The 22,581-nt window shown below is 45.1% G+C and overlaps 1 protein-coding gene across 1 annotated transcript in view; it reads right to left on the bottom strand.

The window, feature by feature from the left end:
• DYNC2LI1 (dynein cytoplasmic 2 light intermediate chain 1) overlaps window positions 1-22,581 on the bottom strand; it is a 59,453-nt gene that overhangs the window by 11,306 nt on the left and 25,566 nt on the right. The window contains exons 9-12 of the mRNA XM_026652571.2: window positions 18,738-18,814; window positions 18,071-18,141; window positions 17,483-17,580; window positions 12,275-12,367 (exon numbers count right to left, since the gene is read on the bottom strand). Coding sequence (XP_026508356.1) covers window positions 12,275-12,367; window positions 17,483-17,580; window positions 18,071-18,141; window positions 18,738-18,814 — 339 coding nt within the window. The remainder of the gene's footprint in view (window positions 1-12,274; window positions 12,368-17,482; window positions 17,581-18,070; window positions 18,142-18,737; window positions 18,815-22,581) is intronic.

Here is a 22,581-nt window from a genome sequence, read left to right as displayed (position 1 = left end):
TGACTGGACGTACTCTAGGTTCATGTGGTCCTTGAGAATTTGGGCTGGAAATCAAGCTCCTTCCAGGATGTGATCCATTTTTCCAGTGCCACCTGGACTGCCAATAACTCCTTGTCCCAAATGTTAATTTTTTCCCGCTGCGGTCTTTTCCATGGAAGTAAAAGGCACAGGGGTGAAGTTGACTATGGGAGCCCACTAGCTGATACAACACCACACTTATGGCAAAGTTTGGGATGTCGGCTTCCACAGTAGATGGTGTGGTGGGGTCTGGGTGGATAAGAATGGATGAACATCCTCTTCAGCTGATCAAAAGCAAATCAAGGAGCAGATGAACTGTACTCCTTTTCGCAGGAGCACCATCATAGGGACAACCAGGCTAAAAAATCCTTTTATGAAACACTCAGAGAAACTGGCGAAACCCAAGAACTGCTGTACCCAGCATATGTCCTTTGGAGCCTGCCAGTCAGATCTGCCTGCCACTTTGCAAGGGTCAATAGTTAGTCCCTTTGGGGAGGCAATATACCCTAGGAATTCAACACATCCCAGTTGAACTTGCATTTCTCAAGCTTCACGTACAGATGGTTTTGCTGGAACCTTTCTAAGACATGGAGCACATGTTGGTCATGAAGATCCTGATCCTTGGGAAAAAAAATAAGGATATCATCACAATAAATGACCACAAATTGGTTCAACATGTGTCTGAAGGTATCATTAATGAAGTGCTGAAAGGTCGCTGAGGGTTGCACAGGCCAAAAGGCATAACCAGGTATTCAATATGTCAGCCATTTTTTATTGAACACGTCTGTGAAACCCTGATACTTATTGGGTGTTCCCAAGGCAGTTGGGAGAGTAGTCAAGGCTGCCAGGTTTCTGTCCCGACTAACTCCTTTGGTCTTGGGGTCTCTTGGGGGACAGGTAGAGCTGTAAAGGACCTCTGGCCAGGTTCTGGAAGACAATATTGCCAGCAGTCTGGTGAATTAAAATGAACCATTCCAGTCCACCAGCGGATACTAGCGGATAAATAGGTCTACCTTTTATTTTACCTAAATCAACCTTTCCTGTGGGGTGCTGCTAACAAGCCCAGAATCTACTTACAAAGATTGCAGCTTCCTATCAAAGCAGATGGTTTCTGATTTCCCGACTATAAACTTTATCATCAGGCAATAATTCTTAGCCAAGCAACACAGTGGCTCATTCCCTTGTGCTGTAGAGCTCTGGATTGGCTCCTGCAGGAAGCAGAATTGGTTCCTCTTTTACCCTTTCCCAGTGTGCTGCACTTGGACTACTACCGATTCCCCTAAAGCAACTACCAATTATGGCAGCCAGAAATATCTGAAATACTATGTCTCCTAAATTTAAAAATCACCCCATTATACATACCCAGGCCTCAATCTGAGGTAACTCGAAACTTGGTATTGCAGGCAACTCCATCATTTGGCCAGATTAGCTGATCTCCAAGATCCCTTTACAAATCCAATTGATTGAAAACAGCACTGGTGGAAGGGAGGGGCTTCAGCGTTGCAGCCGTGGTGGATGATAAAACCGTAAGTCTGAATAGAGCATCTGATGATGAGTGCTGCTCTATGGCATAATGCTGTCAGAATGTATGGGCTCATGCCCAGGTTGCTGTTTTGCAGATGTACATAAGGGGCACATTATTGAGGAAGGTTATTGAGGAAGGGAGTGCTCTGGTGGAGTGTGTGCGGGTTCCCAGTAGGGGTTGTAGCTGTTGATGACGATAACAAAAGTCAATAGGGCCAGAGATCCATTTAGACAGCCTCTGCTTAGACATAGCATCTCCCTTAGATCGTTCTGTGATGGAAAGAAATAACTTTGATGATTTTCTGAAATCTTTGTCCTCTCAATGTAAAATGCTAATGCTTATTGGAGGTGCAGGGTGTGGAGTGTTGCTTCTCATTTATTCCCGTGATGTTTTGGGAAGAACAATGGAAGATGAATGGGCTGATTCAGATGGAATTAGAAAACAACGTTAGGTAAGAACTTGGGATGTGGTCTTAGGGTAACTTTGTTTTTGAAAAATGTTGTGTATGGGGGGGTGTGCCATGAGGGCCCCCTCATTCTCCTACTGGTTGGGCAGATGTGATAGTGACAAGAAAGACCGACTTAATCAAAAGTTGGAGAAGTGAACACATCACTAATGGTTCAAAAGGGGACCCTGTAAGGCATCACAGCACCAGATTGAGGTCCCATGATGGAGTTGGGGCTCGTATTTTGGTGTAAAGTTTACAAAGACCTTTGAGAAAGCGTTTAGTGGTCAGGTAGGCAAAGATTGAGAACTCATCCACTTTGTGGTGGAATGCCATGATTGCCGTGAAGTGTATTCTGATCGAGCTCATGGAGAGACCTGATTTCTTAAGTTCCAATATATAGTCCAGTACCATTGATAAAGGAGAGGAACTCACCATAATTTGTCTATTTTGGCACCATGTATTGAATCTCTTACATTTGTGCATGTAGGTATGCTGGGTAGTAGGTCTCCTGCTGTTTAAAAGAATGTCCCTTACCTCCTCTGAACAGGTCATTTCACTGTCTCAGAGTCATGGAGCAGCCATGCCTTCAGCTGAAGTCTTGCCAGTTTTGGGTGGTGGACCTGGTCCGCATCCTGAGACAGGAGATGTGGTAGAAGGGGAAGAGTGCATGGTGGGCACATAGCCATCTTCAAGAGGTAAGGAAACATTTGTCTGGGCCACATGGGGGCTATCTAGATGACTCTGGAGTTGTTGGTCCTGATCTTGTGTATGACCCTGGACAGGAGAGAAGGAAAGGCATACAGTACAGGTGCATCCCATTTGAGGAGGAAAGCATCTCCTAGAGAGTGGGGTCCCAATCCCGCTCTCGAGCAGAAGTGTGGGCACTTGGCATTTTGGGTTGTCGCAAAGAGGTCTATAGTTGGGAACCCCCAGTGTTTGAATATGCTCTGTGTATCCTGGTTTTCCTTTCCCTCTTATGGTCCTGGGAGAATTTTCTGCTCAGTGCATCTGCAATGGTGTTTTGGCATCCTGGTAGATAGGAGGCTGAGATGTCGATGTTGTGGTTGATGCACCACTTCTGTGCATAGGGAGTGTGACTGTCCCCCCCTTGTATGTTTATATAAAACATATAAGCGACACTGTCTGTCAGAACCTTTATGGCCTTGTCCTGATCATGGGTAGGAAGTGTGAGCATGCACTACGGACTGTCCACAGCTCTAGGTTTATATGTAGTGTGGATTCGAATGGGGACCAGTGGCCTTGGATCATGTGGTTGTGCAGATATGCGCTCCCTCTCCCAATCTAACAGGGAAGTGTCCATTCAGAGCATCAACGATGGAAGGTTCTGTATGAAGGAGACTCCTGCGCAAACACTGTTTCGTTGAGCTCACCAATGTAGAGTTGTTGTTTTTTAAACTTTGGTTGGCATCATAAGATATTTGTCTGTGAAGAATATATACTGTCCTGAGCCAGCCTTGCAGGCATCATATGTGCAGTCTGGCATATTTGATGACAAATGTCGTTGCTGACATGTGGCCTAACAGTTGGAGGCAGGTGCTGGCCAATGTCAGGAAGCTGGCTTGCACTGTGGTGATTAGATTGACTAGAGTGGTAAACCTGCATTGGGGCAGTGAGGCTGTAGCTTCCAGAGAGTCGAAATAGGCCCTGATGAACTCCAGTCTCTGCACAGGTGTGTTGATTTTTGTTTGTTTATTTGAAGACCTAGATGCGTGAAGAGAGCTACTGTCTTTTGGATAGCTTTTAGTGCTTCTTCTCAAGTTGATGCTTTGAGTAAGCAATCATGCAAATAGGGGAATATTATGACCCCTTGTCTGCGGAGGTGAACAGCAACCCCCACAAGAACTTTTGAGAATATCGATGGAGCAGTGGATAGTCCAAAAGGGAGTACTTTGTACTGGAAATGATCTGTCCCCAGAAAGCTCCTGTGTGAGGGATGTATCGTTATGTGGAAATATGCGTCCTGGAGGTTGAGGGCAGAGAACCAGTCCACTTTCTAGTGCTGGTTGTGCAGGTGTGCCCCCCAATCTAGTAGAGAAGTGTCCGTTCTGAATCATTGGGTCCTCATGAAATTGGATGGAACAGCCAGTCTCGATCTCTAATACCCATTTGTCTGACATAATGGTCTGCCAAGCTGGGTGGAGTGGGGTCAGACGGTCTTTGAATGGATGGGTGGTTGTGGATGGTTCCAGCACTTGAAAATGTGGTAGGTATCTTGGGCCCTTAACCAAACCCTCAACATTGTTGTTTGGAGGAAGGATGTTGGGATGTTGAAGGCTGGGAAGGGAGTGGTCGCCGTCTTGCGGGTCTCTGCCTCTGTGGGTTACATTGTCTCTGGGGTTGTGCATAAGGTGCAGATCTAGATCTTTCTTCCGAGTAAAACTTCCCCTGTTTTTAATTCTGTATATGTGTGTATATGCCCAAGGATCTCAGAGTTGCTCTGGAGTCTTTCAACATGTGAAGGGACTCATCTGTTTTGGGGCCTTCGAACGGAAGATCCTCAACAATTGATTGTACCTGCTTGTGAAAACCAGAGAGGCGGAGCCAGGAAGCTCGTTGCCTCACTATGGCTGTGGAGATGGAAAGTGCCACCATGTCTGCAGAGTCCAGTGAAGATTGTAAAGCTGTGCGAGCTGGGAATTGTCCTCAAGTATATGTTCAATAAAGTCAGACAGATTTAAGTAATTTGAATGGTTGTAATTGGCCATTAGTGCTTCATAATTTGTGATCCTAAACTGTAGGGTCACGGAAGACTTTGCACCCAAAAAGATCCAACCTCTTCCAGTCCCTGTCAATTGGGGTGGATTTGGAATAGTGTTGCCTGCCCCACTTGTTCATGGCCTCTACCACCAAAGAGTTTGGTGTGGGGTGTGATAATAGGAATTCCATCCCCTTGGAAGGGACATAATATTTTTCTACTTTTTTGCAGGTGGGTGGAATTGTTGCTGGGGTTTGCCAGATGGGTCTTGGCTGGGTCCATGAGAGCCTCATTTATTGGGAAGGCAATCTTGGAGGAGGTTGAAAGTCTGGAGGATGTCCAGCAATTTATGTTGACTCCGCCACTTCTTCCAGCAGTATCTCCAGGGAATCCGCAATCCTACATGGTGGGTGATGGGGGCATGATAGCTTCATCTGGGGAAGAGAATGAAAAGTTGGAAGCTGGTATGACTTCCTGATCCAAAGTCTCCTCTAATTCCTCAACTGCCTTTTCCGGAGGTTCAGAGGGTCCAGGTACAGAGGGTGAAGAAGAATGCCTCGACCTCACCCTGTGTGGACAGGGAGGCTTAGGGTAGCATTGGTGGTACACTGCACATGGGTCCCAGTAAGGCCACTGTGGTGGAAATGGCATGGGTGGCAGCATGCATGAGTGTCTGTACCAGCCTTGAGTTTCAGGTGCTGGGTGGTATTCATGGTGCTCTGGGGGACCTGGTCTGGTAGCTGCGTGGACAGGCAAAGAGCGATGGGAGGAGTACATTTCCCCTTCATCCTTATCGTCCTCGTCACTGGATAAAGGAGGAGCTGATCTGGGTGGTGTGGTGAATTAGCTCAGTACTGAACGTGCTGGAGTGAGGTCAGCACCGAGGTGTGGAGATTCGGTGCCAAGGAGACGCCCCAGAAGTTCTTTTGTGGTGGAGAAATTGCTGCAGTACTGAGAGCATCGGTATCGAGAAGTGTTGTTGGAGATATCAATGCCTTTGCTGCAGTTTTTGGTGCTGAGGGTCATACACTATGTACTGTAGAGGGAGAAGATGGTGCCATAGCCTGTAGCACTACTGAGCTGCTCAGTGTAGCATGTTTGAGAAGTTCTGGTGGTACTGAGCCAGGGATTGTAGGACTCCCTTTAATGCCTTTTTTTCAGCCAGCCTGCTTAGGGTCTTTGGCTTACACAGTCCCCACAGTACCTGATGGTCCTGCTACCTCAGAGGTGGATGGTCTTAATGCGGTTAGCAGTTGGTCTCAATGCCAAGTTGGGGAACGCTGCTTTTTGGCGAATTCCTGAGAAAGGGAGGTTGGAGCCCGCTTCTTTGTTGCCTTTTTGGCAGAGTGCTCCTTCCCCTGAAAGAGTGGAGGGGAACCTCTGTCAGATGCTGCCGTGGGAGACCGTTGTCCAGGAGAGGTCCATGATCCCGGATCGGATCCAGGGCACAAAGACTTCTCCATCATAAGAAGTTTTAGCTGTATGTCTCTCGTTTCCTGGCATGGGCTTTCAAATTATGGCAGTGGGAACACTTTTGAGATATGTGTGTCTCACCTAGGCAGCAGACACATTGTGAGTGCCTGTAAGACACCAGGATTGAGGAGTGGCAAGTGAGGCAATGTTTAAAACCTGGGGACCTGGGCATGCCCCTCAGAGTATGGTTTCTCCTGTGAGGGAGGGTAACTATACTACACTGAGGGGTATCCTAATAATTGAAACTTAAATTCCTAAGATAAGAAAAAAGTTTTTTTTTTAAAGAAAAATAAATGAGAAAGAGGAAGTAGACTACTGACTAACTATTGATTAGCTAACTAGTATTCTAAAGTAAAAAGTAGAGAAAAGATAAAGTACAGAGGCACTGCTCAGTGCTCTGTCTCAAGCCGAGGGCGGCAGAGAAGGAACTGAGGGGGGTTGGTCGCACAGCGCTATGTAACAGCCAGAGGCGGCACAAGATGGGGACAGCACATGTGCAACACAAGCAGGCACTGCTACTAAAAATCTGTGATTACATGCACAGGGGCACTGATTCACTTAAAAGCGGAGCACCCACAGAAACACTCCTTGAAGAACAATGTATTTTCCCCTAATATTATTGCAGGAAATGGATGAACCATTTTTGCTGAAACTTTCCCAAAAAAACCCTCAGCCTGAGGCAGGCAGCCAGCACAGCAAATTTCAGAATGGCTAAAATTTGGCAAAGTTGTAAATAGCTGAAAACAGCATCTTATAATTGGACGTGTTGGACAACTGTAACTACAGGCTTTGCTACATGTCACCTATAATTTATATTACAATGGTACCAAGAAGCCCTGACCAGGAATGGGGTTTCATTATGCTAGGTGCTGTACCAACACAAGGGTAGACATGGTCCCGGCTAAATTTTGTTGTAACGGCTTAGTACAAAGCTCTAAAGGAAAATGAAACAAACGGACTGTCACCCTGAGTCCAAAACTGCACATGAAATAATTTGAAATAAATGTGTTTAAATGAAAGTGTATACTTAAATTGAAAAACAAATGTATTCTACAGTATCTGAATGACTCTCTGAGAAACACAAAGCATTGTTTTATGGTATAAATTTTTGTATAAATGTTCCGCTCTGTATTTAAAAAGATATACCATAACAATTTATTGAATATAAGAATCTAAAAAGAAAGAAAATTAGATTTCTACAGCATGTAATATTTTCCTGTTAAGATAGGAATGGTTTCAATACCCATTTTCACATAGTTATGGGAAATGTTCAGACATTTAAAAATTGAATGTAGCCAGAGCACTGTTTTCTTTTAGATGTATACTGCTATCTTACTGCATTTAACATCAAATGAAATTCAAAGATCATAAAAGGTTATTTTCATAAAAACAGTGTAAATGTAGCAATAATCTTATAATAATTGAACATAAAGATAGAAAATTTTAGGAAACAACTGCAGATAACTAAAGTAATTTTCTTTTGAATGAAACTTCTCATTTAATGTCTAGATTTTTTTTTGTAGCAGTACCACTAAAAGAAGCTGCGTTGACTTCCAATGCCCTTAAAAACAGACAGAAGTCTTTTAAAAAACAGTCTTTTTTCGCTTAAAACCAGAAAATTAATTTTCAGTATGATTTAATCAACACCTACCAGTATCTTGTTTTACTAGATAAAAATATTATCTATAATAACAAGTTTAATACAATTGTAAGCTCAAGATATTTAGTAGGAAATTAGCCTATAAATTCCATATTAGCATATAGATTAAAAATTGCTTTAATATGCAATGATCTCTAAGACAACTGTTAACATAACAGACATATACAATCACTGTATTGGGTTAACAATTAAATACAGATATGTAAGTTCAAAGTCCATAAGGAATTCTAAACTCATTTATTTTTTATATCATACAGTATGATTTATATGAATATCCTTGGACAGGTAACTGCAGGTTGATTGTCTTAAGTAACCTAGCATACCTGAGGTAGTCTGCAGTGTGCATATTTACTTACAGGTTATTCCTTGGCAATAAGTAAACACTATATAACTATGATAGCAATATTAATATAATCATTAGGCTCATCTTTACCGGTATGCTAAAAGATTAAATTAGCTACAATAAATGTGGGATTACTTTAGATTAGTTGCAGTGCATTTCTGTAAACGTATCTTTCATCTTAGGAGGGGTTGCTGGAAAAACTATGATATCTAGCCTTTTATAGTCATAGCTTTTCAAAGGTCTTCCACGTCTACCATCTTAGATGACTGTTATAAAACTTTGTTTAAACCAAAGTAACCTACTTTAAACCAAGTAACCTAGTCTAGTTTTGTGAAAAGAAGGTACCAAAGCTGCGTGAAACAGTCTTCACCCATCTAAACAATAAAGTGTCCTTGTAAAGTAGTAAACAGAACTGCATGAAACACATTATTTTCACAATCAAAATGTGAAATTGTACTAAATAAAAAAATGACAATGACAAGTCACGTGCTCCCATCCCCAAGCAGAAAATATTATGCTAGGCCCGAGCTAATGAGTAGGATTGGATGGCTCAGGACATTGGTAATAGGATACAAAGCCAGCCCATGTTAATGGTAACCAAAATTTGTTACCACTTGTGACAGACCCAGACCAGTGGGGTACAGGAGTCTGGTAGAGGGAAAATATACTGGTCACTGGATGAGTAGTTTTCTGTTCCCTGAGTGACCAGAGAAGGGGCTGCACTAGAGTAATCAGGAACCTGCTAGAACCAGTTAACGCAGGCAGGCTAATTAGGACACCTGGAGCCAATTAAGAAGAAGCTGCTAGAATCAATTAAGGCAGGCTAATCAGCGCACCTGGGTTTTAAAAGGAGCTCACTTCAGTTTGTGGTGCGAGTGTGAGGAGCTGGGAGCAAGAAGCTGAGAGGGTGTGCTGCTGGAGGACTGAGGAGTACAAGCGTTATCAGACACCAGGAGGAAGGTCCTGTGGTGAGAATAAGGAAGGTGTTTGGAGGAGGCCATGGGGAAGTAGCCCAGGGAGTTGTAGCTGTCATGCAGCTGTTACAGGAGGCACTATAGATAGCTGCAGTCCACAGGGCCCTGGGCTGGAACCTAGAGTAGAGGGCGGGCCCGGGTTCCCCCCAAACTTCCCAATTGACCTGGACTGTGGGTTCTTCCAGAGGGGAAGGTCTCTGGGCTGTTCCCCAACCCACATGGTGAATCTCTGAGGCAAGAAAATCTGCCAATAAGCGCAGGACCCACCAAGATAGAGGAGGAATTTTGTCACACACTGTTGGACTGTTTGGTGTCCTATAGGCAGAGTCCCACATGTTTTGCAAATGTCAAAGAATACAATATAAAATGAAAAAGAATGTAACTAATGACATCAAATGAAAAAACTCACCTGGCAGCTCCTACGGCTCCTGCCTTGCAGGACTGGGCCTGGCTCCCTAAGCACTGTGACCTGGCAAATGGGGTCAGAGCACCACTAAGGTAGGCAGGTGCCAGATCACAGCGTCCACAGAGGGGAGCTGGGACCAGTCCTGTGGGACAGGTGCCTCTGCTGTGGGATGAGTGCAGGGTGGGCTCACTCTCCAGGTCCCCTTCCAAACAGGATTTTTTCAGGAATTATGTTTTATCACCCCAGGAGTAATAAAACAAAAATCCCAAAAAATAAAATGAAAAGTTATAAAAAATAAAAAGAATTCCAAGGGGCTCTACCTACAGGAAGAGAGCTTCGTAGTCTCAGGCCAGTTTCCAGTGGACAGGTTTCTACATCATCAAATCCAAATGGCAAACTTGTTGGCATACAGAGCAGAGATGCTAAGGAATAAATGGGAAACAGACTGACCTATCCTTTCACACTTACAGGTGGTTCCTGTAATTCAAGGCTTATGCATGTAAGCAGAGTCTGGATGAGCTCTCTCCTGACATCTAGTGGTGAGCTGTGGAAAAAGACTTCAGAAGCTGATCTTGTTTGCATGGACACACCCATACTGCCTAGGTGGTCAGCATGATAGGAGTGCGTGCCCAAATCATCACTTGTGGCTGGTGTTGGATCCCCAGTCTCCTTGTTATTGGGGCATGAGTAATAAAGTGTTGTTATCCTTGTTGCGTGAACCGAGGGCAGCAGAACTGTACCTGGCATATCCCAATGGAGGGACTCACCCTCAACTGAACAGCGCTCACTAGGCAGGGGACACGGGTTTCAAAGCCCAATCAGCTGAGAGAGGGTGGGGCCCATTTGACCCTTCCTCTCTCCTTGATATAATAAAAGAGCTAATTTAGACTCAACTGAGAGTTTTGTTACATGCTGCAGAGCTGAAATCACTGATACCTAGGTCTAAGTATTAGACCTACTTTGGAACAGTGTCTCTATTGCAAGAGACTGCCCAGTGTGCACCAGCAGTGAGGCTCCCCCACTAACAGCTGAAATCACTGAGAGCTGTCTTAAGTGTGTGTGTGTGGGGACATCTTGGTGAGTGGGCTGCTGGCAGAGAGGCGTGGCAAGCGGCCAGCAAGGGCGGCTGGCAGAGTCATGGCAAGCAGCCAGAAGAGAAGCTAGTGGAGAGGGCCACAGCAGAGGCCTGGCAATCGGCCGTAGGGGCGATGAGCAAGTGCCCGAGCAGTTCAGCATGTAAGGTATCTCCTCTACCACCACTCCCGCCTTCTAAACAGGGTTGGAGGTGAACTCTGCGGATGAACCTCTGAACTCTGGGGCTGCACTGGCCAAGGACAGCAACTGTGAGTGGGGTACAGAGAAGGGACGAGCACGTTGAAGGGACTTGTGGGTTGCTGGACTTAAGACCTTGAGAAGAAAAGGACACTGCCCAACTTACTTGGGGGTGGGTGTTTTGCTCATGGTTTGTGTTTATGAACCCTAGATGTGGTGTTTTCCCAAATTAATGCTGAGTGAATTTCCTCCTTTTATTAAAAGTTTTTGCTACACTCAAACTCTGTTCTTGCGAGAGGGGAAGTATTGCCTCTTAGAGGCACTCAGGGGGTGGTGTGTAATTGTCCCCACTGGGTGGGGGCTCAAGCCAGTTTTGTGTTGTATTGTTGAAAAGCAACCCCTAGATACTGAACCCAGCCCTTGTTGCTGCTGGCTCCACCTGGCAGAAGGGTTACATGCAACATGTCAGGATAGATTCCCTTTGCTGTTAATGAAGAACTTCAGTCACCAAGACCATCAATACAGTACCCTTCACAAACACCAACTTAAAATAAAAAATGTAGACGAAAAAAATGTAAAACTCCCACATCCCAACACTATTTCCTGGGTTATTTGCCCGTGTTCTATAACTAACGCCTCATTGGGCTTGGGTGGACCAAAGGAGGAACCATTTCCGCAATTAAGGGTCCCTCATAGAAAATGCCCAGTTTTTCAATATCAGCAGACCCCTCCTTTTAAACTCAGAGTACTGTCAGCTTGGTTAAACATGCACAATCAGAAGGATGAGCAAGGCTCGTCTTTAATTATACTGTGGATGGAGATAACTTTATTAGCCCCTGATCTTGTACTAAAGAGCATGAAGTGAAAGCAGATAGGAATCCTGCCCTACACCTATCCCCTCCTGAGAATCATTGCAAGGCAAACCAACATAAATGAGACTGAACATCTCAGTCTTGATTTACAACCAGCATGAAATTTTTGCACAATTTATTTTCCTGCCTTATTCCCAGCAAAAGAGAATCAGTGAACCCAAATGTTTGCAACCAATCTCCCCATTTCTCCAAAACATGGCAGAATTGAAGCCCAGATCTAGGGGAACAGACTCTATTGCCTCTTATGCTGAAAGAAATTTTTTTTAATAACAATACTGTTAGAAGCATACTTGAAGAGGAGTCACGGAAGGTAGCCAATGAACTGTTCATGTCTGACCCAACAACAAGACACAGGACTGTTAGACAATGTCTAAGTGCTGGTCACGATCACATTCCAAGAGTGAGAAGAGAGGAGAAAGATCAACCAACTAGGGTGAGATGGTTTCAGTTTGGTTCTCAAAAGCCAAATGTAGATTCTATGGGTATACATACTAACTGCCTTATAAATGCTAATGAGTATTAGGGGCAGCTGATTATAGTAACATGAGTAGCAACACAATAATGTACCTGATTCTTCTGAGTTCGCATTGCATCAACTTCATACTCAGCATACTGTGGATCCTGGGCAGGGTCATTGACATCTTTTAAGTCCCTAGTACTCTGAAATTTGAAGAAAAAAATAAAAGTATAAAAAACACCAAATCATAAAGTTTAACTTTCACTGCTTTAACAGAATACTTAGTAAAGAGTCTGAGGAACATAATACAGGTCTTGCAAATGCATGCAAGAAAATAAGCATTTATCATCCATCACTCAGACAATTCAATGCAATATATTCATTTGTGAAGCAGCAAACTTAGTATTTAGGCCACAAGATTCATCCCCAGCAGTTTGGTCTTTTCTGCAGGTGCAATGGAGGTTCCTTAGTGGTCTATCAAGTAAAAAAAACATACTATCAGGGCCCACGGAAGACAACCTCAGCTCTCTTTTCTGGATCCTGTACGCGAACAGTCTTGAAAGGTAGCAAATTCTTCTCTGTCTGTGACATTATTTCTATCACCTCAGATTAACACTGCTTACTTCCTGGTTTTGAAATGGATATAAGCATTCATGCTTCAGAGTACAAGCCAACCTCTAATTATCAGGAAGAATGAGGAAATGTCCACCGTGGACAAATTATTCCATAAATGCTCACTACAGGGTTTCTTGCACCTTCCTCGGAAAGAGCAGGTAGTGGCCACAATCAGAGACAGAATTCTGGACTTGACAGACCACCGGTATTGATCTCGTATGGGCCATTCCTATATTGGTGTTCAGACACAACACTGGCAGACCTGTTAAAGTGAACTAAAAATACTTGTACTGTGAAATTTAACTGTACAGCACAAAGTGTGCACTTAACAGAACTGGATGCTTTCCTTTTCCTGAGTGAGGGGCCATAACCCCTGTGTCATCTTGTCTTCCAGGTTTGCTCCCCACCTTGTGAAGTTTGCTTCCGTAGTGACTATACAAGTATACAAGGGTATAGAGTGAAGATTGGGTTAGCTTTCTGCAAGTTAATTGCACTTACCTGTTCATAATGGGACATCTGGACATGATCTGGGAATGACACCTAATTTTGCACTACATCTGGTGAGGTTCTATGTCTTCATGGCCACATGATTCTGTGGCACCAACCATCCTAATTGCTGGAGACAACTGGCTACAGTTGACAGCTGCCAGGAAATGGCTAATACGATTCTTTGCATTGGTCTCAAAAAGTTCTTGATTTTGAACACTTGGTAGGTCTGAATCTTTTCCACCATCTGGTAAATTATGTGAGTCTGTTTCTCTGGAAAGAGCACTGACTGTGATGTTGTCCGTGAATGAATATACTTGCAATCTGAGCTTTGTTGTGACTACTATGAGCCATTTCTTAGGTGCAGAGGGTAGATCAAAAGGAAGATTCCCTGTATATACAAATGCTCATTCTATCTTCCCCTTACTGAGAATTTTGTTGATTTGGGAAGAAAGTGTGCCTAGGTTTTCATTGGAAGTTTCTGCTCCATATATATATCTTATTTTTTAGTAGGAGACTAGTCTCTACTTGAATACCTATGGTGTAGGTAGTGACTAACAGATGGCTATGCTGGCTTTGATAGTGAGACTTAGGGCCTCCCTGCTTTCTCAATTACTATTTCTTTTTATATTTTCCCCAAAAGCCTCACACCTGTAAGTTTGGATGCAAAGGGTATCTGCTGGGATGACTGATTGCTATTCATAGGTATGAACATGGTTGCTTTGTAGCCACTGAGTTAGGAGTCACTAGGGTGACCAGATAGCAAATGTGAAAAATCGGGACAGGGGTTTGGGGGTAATAGGTGCCTATATAAGAAAATGCCCCAAATATCGGGACTGTCCCTATAAAATCAGGACATCTGGTCACCCTAGGAGCCACTGTTCTTGTCACAAATAACACCAGGACCCAAGAAAAATTGCCAGATAAAAGACATTTTGCATACTACTGCAAGGACTTGACCAGAATATGAACTCAAGACCTCTCTCACTCAAGCAAGTGCCTATATGACAAGCCACTTGCTTGCCATGAGATAGGTTTTCCTTCTTAAATACAGGCAACACTTGTGGTCTTAATGGCTAGTTAAGTCTTTGAAATTTCATTGTACTTTCCTCACTCTTATGGTCTATGGGATCTTTTGGAAGAAAGTCCCCTTCTGAAGGGGACTATGTCTTAGTTCAACACTTTGTTTTAACCAGAAGTACCCATCTGGATTTTATGAGGTGTCCTCACAAGGAGGTGAGTACGGAAAAATGTGTACCTCATTCTGCTTGAAGAGGAAGATATTTATTACTATTACTGTTATTAATGAGTTCCTTTTGAGACATTCTCTTCCTGTCCTGGGAGAGGTTTTTGCCTACTTGTTTATAGGAAGGACGTAGCACACTACTCAACCTGATGTCAGACTATTTAACTGAGGAGAGATACTGGGACAAATACCTGATTGTGGAAACAGCCCACTGGATTGCACTGATGCCTGAATGGAAGCCTGCCTGCTTCCCCAGGATGACTAGCACCCATTTGAGTACTTCAGGAGAGACCAAGTACCATTCTGGGCTTTAAATCAGTAAATGATGAGTTACTGTGAACATGGGAGATTACTCACTTACCCCATCCCTCCCCCCAGTAATTCCATGATGGTGAAGCTGCATGGGGAATTGAGTCCTATTATACCTCTATTTTGGGCACAGACTTCCTAGAGTGCATCATATGCTTTAATGAGGAGCCAGCCTATGGAAAGGTGAAGAGAAACCCATTCCCATCCTTAAGCCTCTTTCCCTAGTAGAGTAAAGGTCCGTGACTGAAAACCAGACAGGCACAATTCTCATTGTGCTGCTTCATGGGACAGGACCTCACAGACAGAAGATACTTCTGAGGGCATTCTGCGCCAAAAAATTAAATATCCTGCGCACAATATTTTAAAATTCTGCAAGTTTTATTTGTCAGTTAAGAAATGCAGAGGCTCCTGCATGGCAGTGGGGAGCACAGGCCACTGGTTTTACGAAGGTGGGAGATCACCCTGCAGCCTCCACACATCCCCACCCAGGACACGGACTCAGTGGTGAGGCTGCACCCGACCCTGACACAGCACAAGGCCTGGGCCTGCCCCAGAAATACCCTTGCACCCTGCCCCTCTATGCCAGGCGCACGAGGTGTGGGGCAGATAGACTCAACCAGGCAGGATCCAAGTGTGGACGGGCTCAGTGTGGGGGGATCCAGGTGTGTGGTGAGAAGATTCTGTGTGGGACAATCTGGCTGCAGGCAGCTCAGCAGGGGATCTGGATGCACAGAGGCTCATTGGGGGGGGGTGTTCCCAGATGCAGGGGCAATGGGACTCTGTAGGGGCTTCCAGGTGAAGGTGGTTGGGGCTCACGGAGGGGTCTGGTTGGGGGGGGCTCAGCAGCAGTGGGGTCTGAGGGCTGGAGGAGTGGGGCTTTGTGGGGTGGGGGTCTGGGTGCAGCTAGTTGGGAGTCAGTAGTGTGGGTGTCTGGATGTGGGGGTTCAGGGTGGTGCAGGGGGTTGGGGCTTGTTAGGATGGGGGTCTGAGTGCAGGGAGCTCAGTGGGGGGTGGTCTGGGTGCAGGGGTAGGGGTCTGGAAGCAGGGGGTCTGGGTGCAGGTGGCTCCAGATGCAGGGGTTGAGGTTCAGTGGGGTGGGGTTTGGGTATGGAGGACTAGGGGGGTTCTGGGTATACGGGGTGAGGCTTGGCAGGGGTGTCTGGGTATGGGAGGTCCAGATGCTCGGGGGTTGGGCAGATGGGGGAGCAGCTCCCCATACAATGACCCCTTCCCCCGCAGCTGCAGAGCGATGAGCAAGAAGCAGGGGAGGATGCTGAGCTTCCTGCAGCTGGGGGAGGTTTCTCGGGGTGGATCTGACAGCCCCAGACACTTCTTGCAGGTGAAGAGGAAGTCCCGTCCTCTCCTTCCTCCAGCCCAGCCAGGACTAGCTGCTGATCCCAGCTCAGTGTAGGAGCCACTAGCTGGGATGTCCCCAGCCCTGCGGTGATTTACCTCTCCGCTGGCTGCTCTGGGTGTCTGAAACAATGTACCTGCACAGCTAGGGACTGGTGTATAACTACTTTTGCAGCTTCCCTTTGCTTCCCTGTCAGAAAGTAATTTTTCTGCAGGGAAGCAAAGAAATCTGTGGGGGATATGAATTCTGCCTATGCGCAGTGGTGCAGAATTTCCCCAGGAATAATAAGAAATGTTTCTATATGCCCAGACATGCTGCACGGTGAGAGAGGGACAGTGATCCTGATATACAACACTATTAGAGAGCCTAATATAGGAGAAAAGACTCAGCAAACAGCCCCTCAGGGTGGGAAGGCAAAAGAAAAAAGTTTATACCTTGATTTTTACACACTTGCTCATTAACAATACTAATTACTTCCTTATTCATAGATTCTGAGTCCAGAAGGTACCACTGTGATGATCTAGTCTGACCCCCTGTATAACACAGGCCACAGAATTTCCCCCAAATAATTCATAGAGCAGATCTTTTAGAAAACAATCCAAACTTGATTTACAAAGGGAACACTTACGAAAGGAATGCTTGTTTTGTCTTTTTGGGACCTGAAGGCTCTGGAGTTTGCCAGACTTACCCCATAGCAGGCTGCAAGGGGTTCGCATCTCCTTGGAAATCCTCATGCTCCTGGTCAATGCTTGCCACAGTGGAGTAGCTGCTTTGGGCTAGGAGTAAAGCCCTAGCACGCCAGTCCAACTGAAAGCCCCACACAGTGGCAGAGGGAAGGCTTGTGGCAGCAGGGCATAGTTCAACCTGAGAGGCTCCAGAAAAGCTACCTATAGCATGTCTTGAATTTGAGTCAGTGCTTGCAGGGCTTCTCTACTTCTGGGGGATGGGGGAGACGGAAGCCCACTTGAGGGGTGCTATTTCAGATAAACCAGAGGTTTAAAGCCTCAGTGTTCCACTGATTCTTCAGCTGAGAAGAAGGAATGAGGACGCAGACGTTGAAATTAAGTCACTACTACACAAAAGCAAATAAAAATTAAGTTATAAAATAAAGTGGTCAGGAGAAATCGAAATGCAAACTGGCTCTGCCGCCAGCAGCAGAAATTCTGATGCCTAAGCTAAAGGGCAGACCTTTAGTCCTGCAGTTTCCAGCAACAGTACTGAACTGCCTCTGAATTCCACAGATGGGAGGCATTACTCATCTGTTCTGAATGGAGAAAGGAGCTGTCCAGCAAAAATAAAAATACATACCTTAGGTGGAAATGTTTTCTCATATATTTTTTTCCACAAATCCACAGGTGTATGTGCATGCAGTTTTCCAATATCACTGTCAGAGGCAGGTGGTGGTCCTAAAGATCACAGCATGATATAGAAGGACATCAGCATGTTGTCCCAACAATACTGAAATTACCATATCATGTCAAGCCAATGATCCTTCTAGTATAGTATTCTGTCTTCAACAGTGACAAGTGGCAGATGAGCTTGAAGAAGGTATAAGTCCCCCATTATGAAACTAACTGTGTAAGACTTTACAAAGGGTATTTTCTTCTTGACGCAAACCAGTTATCAATTCACAACTAGAATTATGAAGCCCAAAAACCCTTACAATTTTTATCTTAACTAGTGTAACCACACAAGCTTTTCTTAGGAATATAAAATTCTAATCCTTCTTTTAAATTTACTAAGCTATTTGCCTCAATAATGTAATGTAACACAGGTTCCACAGTTTAAATCCATTTTGTATAAATTAGTATTTCTTTTTATCTGTTTTAAACTTGTTTCCTCTCATTTTAATAAGCTATTTGAGCAATAAAAATGTTGGATAAGAAGGTCACCAACCTATTTGATTTAGAGAATCCAATCCTGCTGGGATAAACAATGGTTTATTCTGATCCACTGATATGGATTTGCTAAACAGATTAAAAAAAGAAACCAAGTTCATATTAGTAATCAAATACCTGTCAAATAGTTACACTATATAGGCCAAAGCTAAGCTTTATATTTGGCTCCAAATACACCTAAAAAACATGATCAAGGGTGGTTGGTAGTGGCTTGTGGTCCTCTCCACTACTACTCTCTTTAGGGACCAAAAATCCTTAAGAACATAGGGAGTTCCATCTTTTAAATTAATGGAGATATCCCATCTCCTAGAACTGGAAGGGACCTTGAAAGGTCATCGAGTCTAGCCCCCTGCCTTCACTAGCAGGACCAATTTTGATTTTGCCCTAGATCCCTAAGTGGCCCCCTCAAGGATTGAACTCACAACCCTGGGTTTAGCAGGCCAATGCTCAAACCACTGAGCTATCCCTCCCCCTCTGCTTTGTGCTAAGCTGCCAAGACCCAAGACTAAGAATTCAAGAGTGAGAATCTTCTACAGATGGCATCGTTGGAGACAATATATTTTGATGACTTTGGGGCTGAAAACCTAGCTTTGAAAAGACATTTACAAATAGCCAACAATAAACTCTGTGCAAAACGGTCAATATTAGGGGAGAGTAGCTGTTACCTTCTGTCAAAGCCAAATGCCAAATGATTAATAAGAACACGGGCTTTCAGCAGGAGGGCCTCAGATTTGCTGGTAAACTAAAAGAAATCAAAGAATAAAGCACGTTAGGCTCTTTCATCACAGAAATTTGTAACGTAAATTAGGTTTTGTGCAAGTGAGGATTACAGCTAGAGAAACTGGGCCACAGTCTAACATCAAGGCTTTTCTACACTTAAAATGCTACAGCAGCACAGCTTCACCACTGTAGTACTTCAGTGTAGATGCTACCTACACCCATGAGAGGGATTCTCCTATCAATTTAGGTAATCCACCTCCCCGAGAGGCGGTAGCTAGGTTGATGGAAAAATACTTCCATCAACCTAGCACTGTCTACACCAGGGGTTAGGTCAATATAGCTATGTCTCTTGGGTGTGGATTTTTCACACACCTTAGAGATGTAAGTATACCAATGTAAATTCCTAGTGTGGACCAGGCCTCAGTTACAGTAGTGCAAATTAACTGGCTTCATTACAGTTACTCCCAATTTACACTGGTATTTGGCATCCAAATCTGCCCCACTCTGTTTAAAGGACTAATGTATTTGTCAGTGACTACAGATCTCAAGACAAAATTAAAACCTGCATTCAAGAAAGAACAGAAGATGGAATTCTGCAATAATGTATGGGCTCACATTTTTTATTTATACAGTTTAAACTAAGAGAGACAGACCTTTTGCAAAAGACTAATGAATTATTAAACCTTTCAACTACAGTGAAAATTGTCCAGAATACCATGAACACTGAGAGCTGTAATATAACAAACAACTATAAACATGTTCTCTTGCGACTTAAATCATATGATAAAAAGCAGTTTTACAGTCAGTGGCAGGATAAGGGTTGATAGTACAAATTACTCGGAAGAGGGCTCCTAAAACGCTTTTTCAAGCAGCATCCTCTCTCAGCTTCTGACTTGTTTTTCAACAGCAAGCCTATATCTTCCAGGGCCAAATCCTATTCTGACGAAGAAAAGAAACTGTTACCTACTTCTCTGTAACTGTTTCAAGATGTTTGCATTCAACTGTAGGTGTGCACGTTCCTCATGTACATATTTGGGAGAACTTTTTCCCTCAGCGATACCCATTGGGACAACTTGAGAGCCCTTCTGTCACCATATGCCACTGCATGCTGGTATAAGAGGGTGGAGCCACTTCCGCCCCTTGAAGTTCCTTCATACCAGATAGATTCCGATAGAGAGGGAAAGGAAGGGGGGCCATGGAATGCACATGTACAACACATACCAAGGAACAACAGTTACAGAAAGTTAGATAACCATTTTTTCTTCGAGTGCTTGAACATGTGCATTCCACTGTAGGTAATTCATAAGCAGACAAACATGGAAGTGGCTTGGAGTCTCTCTGAACAGTGACAAATATGTGAGCCATTAGATCCCAAGGTGCCCGGAGACCTTGAGTCTGCAAGGACCTCATATGAGTCCCCCAACCCAGGGCAGATGTATCTTTGACTAAAGTGAGGGTTGGTAGCAGGAGTATAAAGGGCCCCCCCACACAAAGACTTCCAGAGGGTCCATCCACCAATCCAGAGATGACAGAACTGACACTGGCACTCGAACTACCTTGTCCAAAAGATGACAGTTTGGGGCACACACTGATGCTAGCTATGTTTGCAGCTTTCTAAGATGCAGCCTGATGAGTTGAACCATATGGGTACACAGTGTCATGTGACCCAGGAGGCTGAGGCAGCTGCATACTGTAGTGAGAGGATATGCTTCCCATCACAGCACCAAGCCCCAAAGTGCTTCGAACCTGGATTGTTGTAGCAAAGTCTTGGCCTTTGTGGAGCATAAGACCACTCCAATAAACTCTATCCTCTGTACAGGTTTTAGAATAGATTTGTCCCAATTTACTAGGAGCGCCAGTGCAATGAATGTGGACAGGACAGCGCAGGGCCGGTGCAACCATTTAGGCAAACTAGGCGGCTGCCTAGGGCGCCTAGTGGTTGGGGGCGCCTAAAAGCCCGCTCAGGCGAGGAAGTGGAGTGGAGGTAAGCTGGGGCGGGGGGGGGCGCAGGGAGGGCCGCCCACAGTACGGGGGAGGGGCGCACAGGGGAACCGCTCCCCGCCCCAGATCACCTCCACTCTGCCTCCTCCGCTGAGCACACAGCCCCCGCTCTAAGTCTCCTCCAATCGCCGCCGCAAGCCTGGGAAAGGAGGAGAATTAGAGCGGCGCCGGCGTGCTCAGCGAAGGAGGCGGAGCCGAGGTGAGCTGGGGCGGACTCCCCGGGCAGGGTTAGCTGCCGCGGGGGAGGAGGGGGGCTCCCCGGGCGGGGGTGGGTGGCGGGGGGGGGGGGGGCGGGGGGGGGGGGGGGGGGGGGGGGGGGGGGGGGGGGGGGGGGGTTGGGGGGGGGGGGTGCAAGGTGGAAGTTTTGCCTAGGGCACGAAACTTCCTTGCACCATCCCTGGGACAACGGATATATTGGATAACACCTGAGCTTTGGGCTGACCTCCAATCAACCAGTTCTCTAGGTATGGGAACAAATGGACTGCTAATTTTTGAAGATGTGCTGCCACCACCGCCATACACTTTATGAACACCCGAAAAGCAGCTAAGAGACCGAATGGGAGCAATGTAAACTGATAAAAGGACCTATTTGGCACAAATCTGAGGAATGGTTGTGAAGTAAGTGTTCTTTAAGCGAAGGGCAGTGTATCAATCCCCCTGTTCCAGGGACTGGATAATCAAGGCTAGGATAACCATGCACAATTTTATTTTCTTCAGGAATTTGTTCAATTCAGGTAGATCTAAAATAGGCCTGAGATCTTTTTTTGCTTTGGGGATCAGGGAGTAGCAGTGCCTTTCCCCCTGAGGTCCAATGGGACTCCCTCTATGACCCCTGCCTGAAGAAGTGACTGGACCTCCTGCTGAAGGACTATCTTGTGAAAGTGGTCCCTGAAGAGGTACGAGGAAGGGGGTTGGGGAGGAAGGGTAGAAATGAACTGGAGGGCATTTCCCAGACCCACTGATCCAATGGGCCTGCACTTAGGAAATGGGATAAGTGATTTGTAAACATAAGTGTGGGAAACAGCTGGAACTACAGTAACTGGTACACTGTCCTTGACCAACGCATCAAAATGTCTGTTTAGACAAGATGGCTGGATGGGAGGAGCCCACTGATGCTGAAGAGGAGAGTGACGGATATAATCTCCTATAACTCCTGCCCTTTCTTCTCAGTGCATCTTGAGATTGGGGAAGAAAAGCTTGGTGTCTGTATGGCTGATGAGGATGGAACTGTTTCCTCTTTGTCGCAGGAGTATAGATTCCAAGAGATTTTAATGTCACCCTGGAATCTTTTACACTATGGAGCTTATTGTCCATCTTATCAGAAAACAAAGAGGGACCTTTGAAAGGGAGGTTCTGGATGGTCTGCTGGACTTCTGTGGGGAGCCCACATGACGGTAACCAGGAATATCTTCTCACAGAAACAACTGATGCCATGGTTTGAGCCACCACATCTGCTCCATCCAAACTGCCAGAACTGCTCTCCAGGACAATCAGCTTGCCTTCATCCACCATTACTTTGAACACCCGCCTACAGTCATCTAGCAGCTTGTTTTTAAAATTTTATAATGTTCTCCCAAAGGGTGAAGTCATAGCAGCTCAGTAGTGCCTGTAGGTTTTCAATCCTAAACTTCAGACTCCCCATAAAATAAAGTTTGAATCCAAACAAGTAGTCTCTTCACTTCTTTGCCTTTCAGCATTGATGTTTGGTGTCCTTGTCTCTCCTGTTTGTTAGCAGCTGCCACCACCAAGAGGCAGCTGCTAACGAACAGGAAGAGGGTGAGAGGACGA

Source organism: Terrapene carolina, unplaced genomic scaffold (assembly GCF_002925995.2).
Source record: "Terrapene carolina triunguis isolate 2854851 unplaced genomic scaffold, T_m_triunguis-2.0 Scaffold120, whole genome shotgun sequence".
Classification (NCBI taxonomy): Eukaryota; Metazoa; Chordata; order Testudines; family Emydidae; genus Terrapene; species Terrapene triunguis.
Note: the sequence above shows the minus strand (reverse complement) of the source record. Positions and strands in the feature narration are given on the sequence as shown.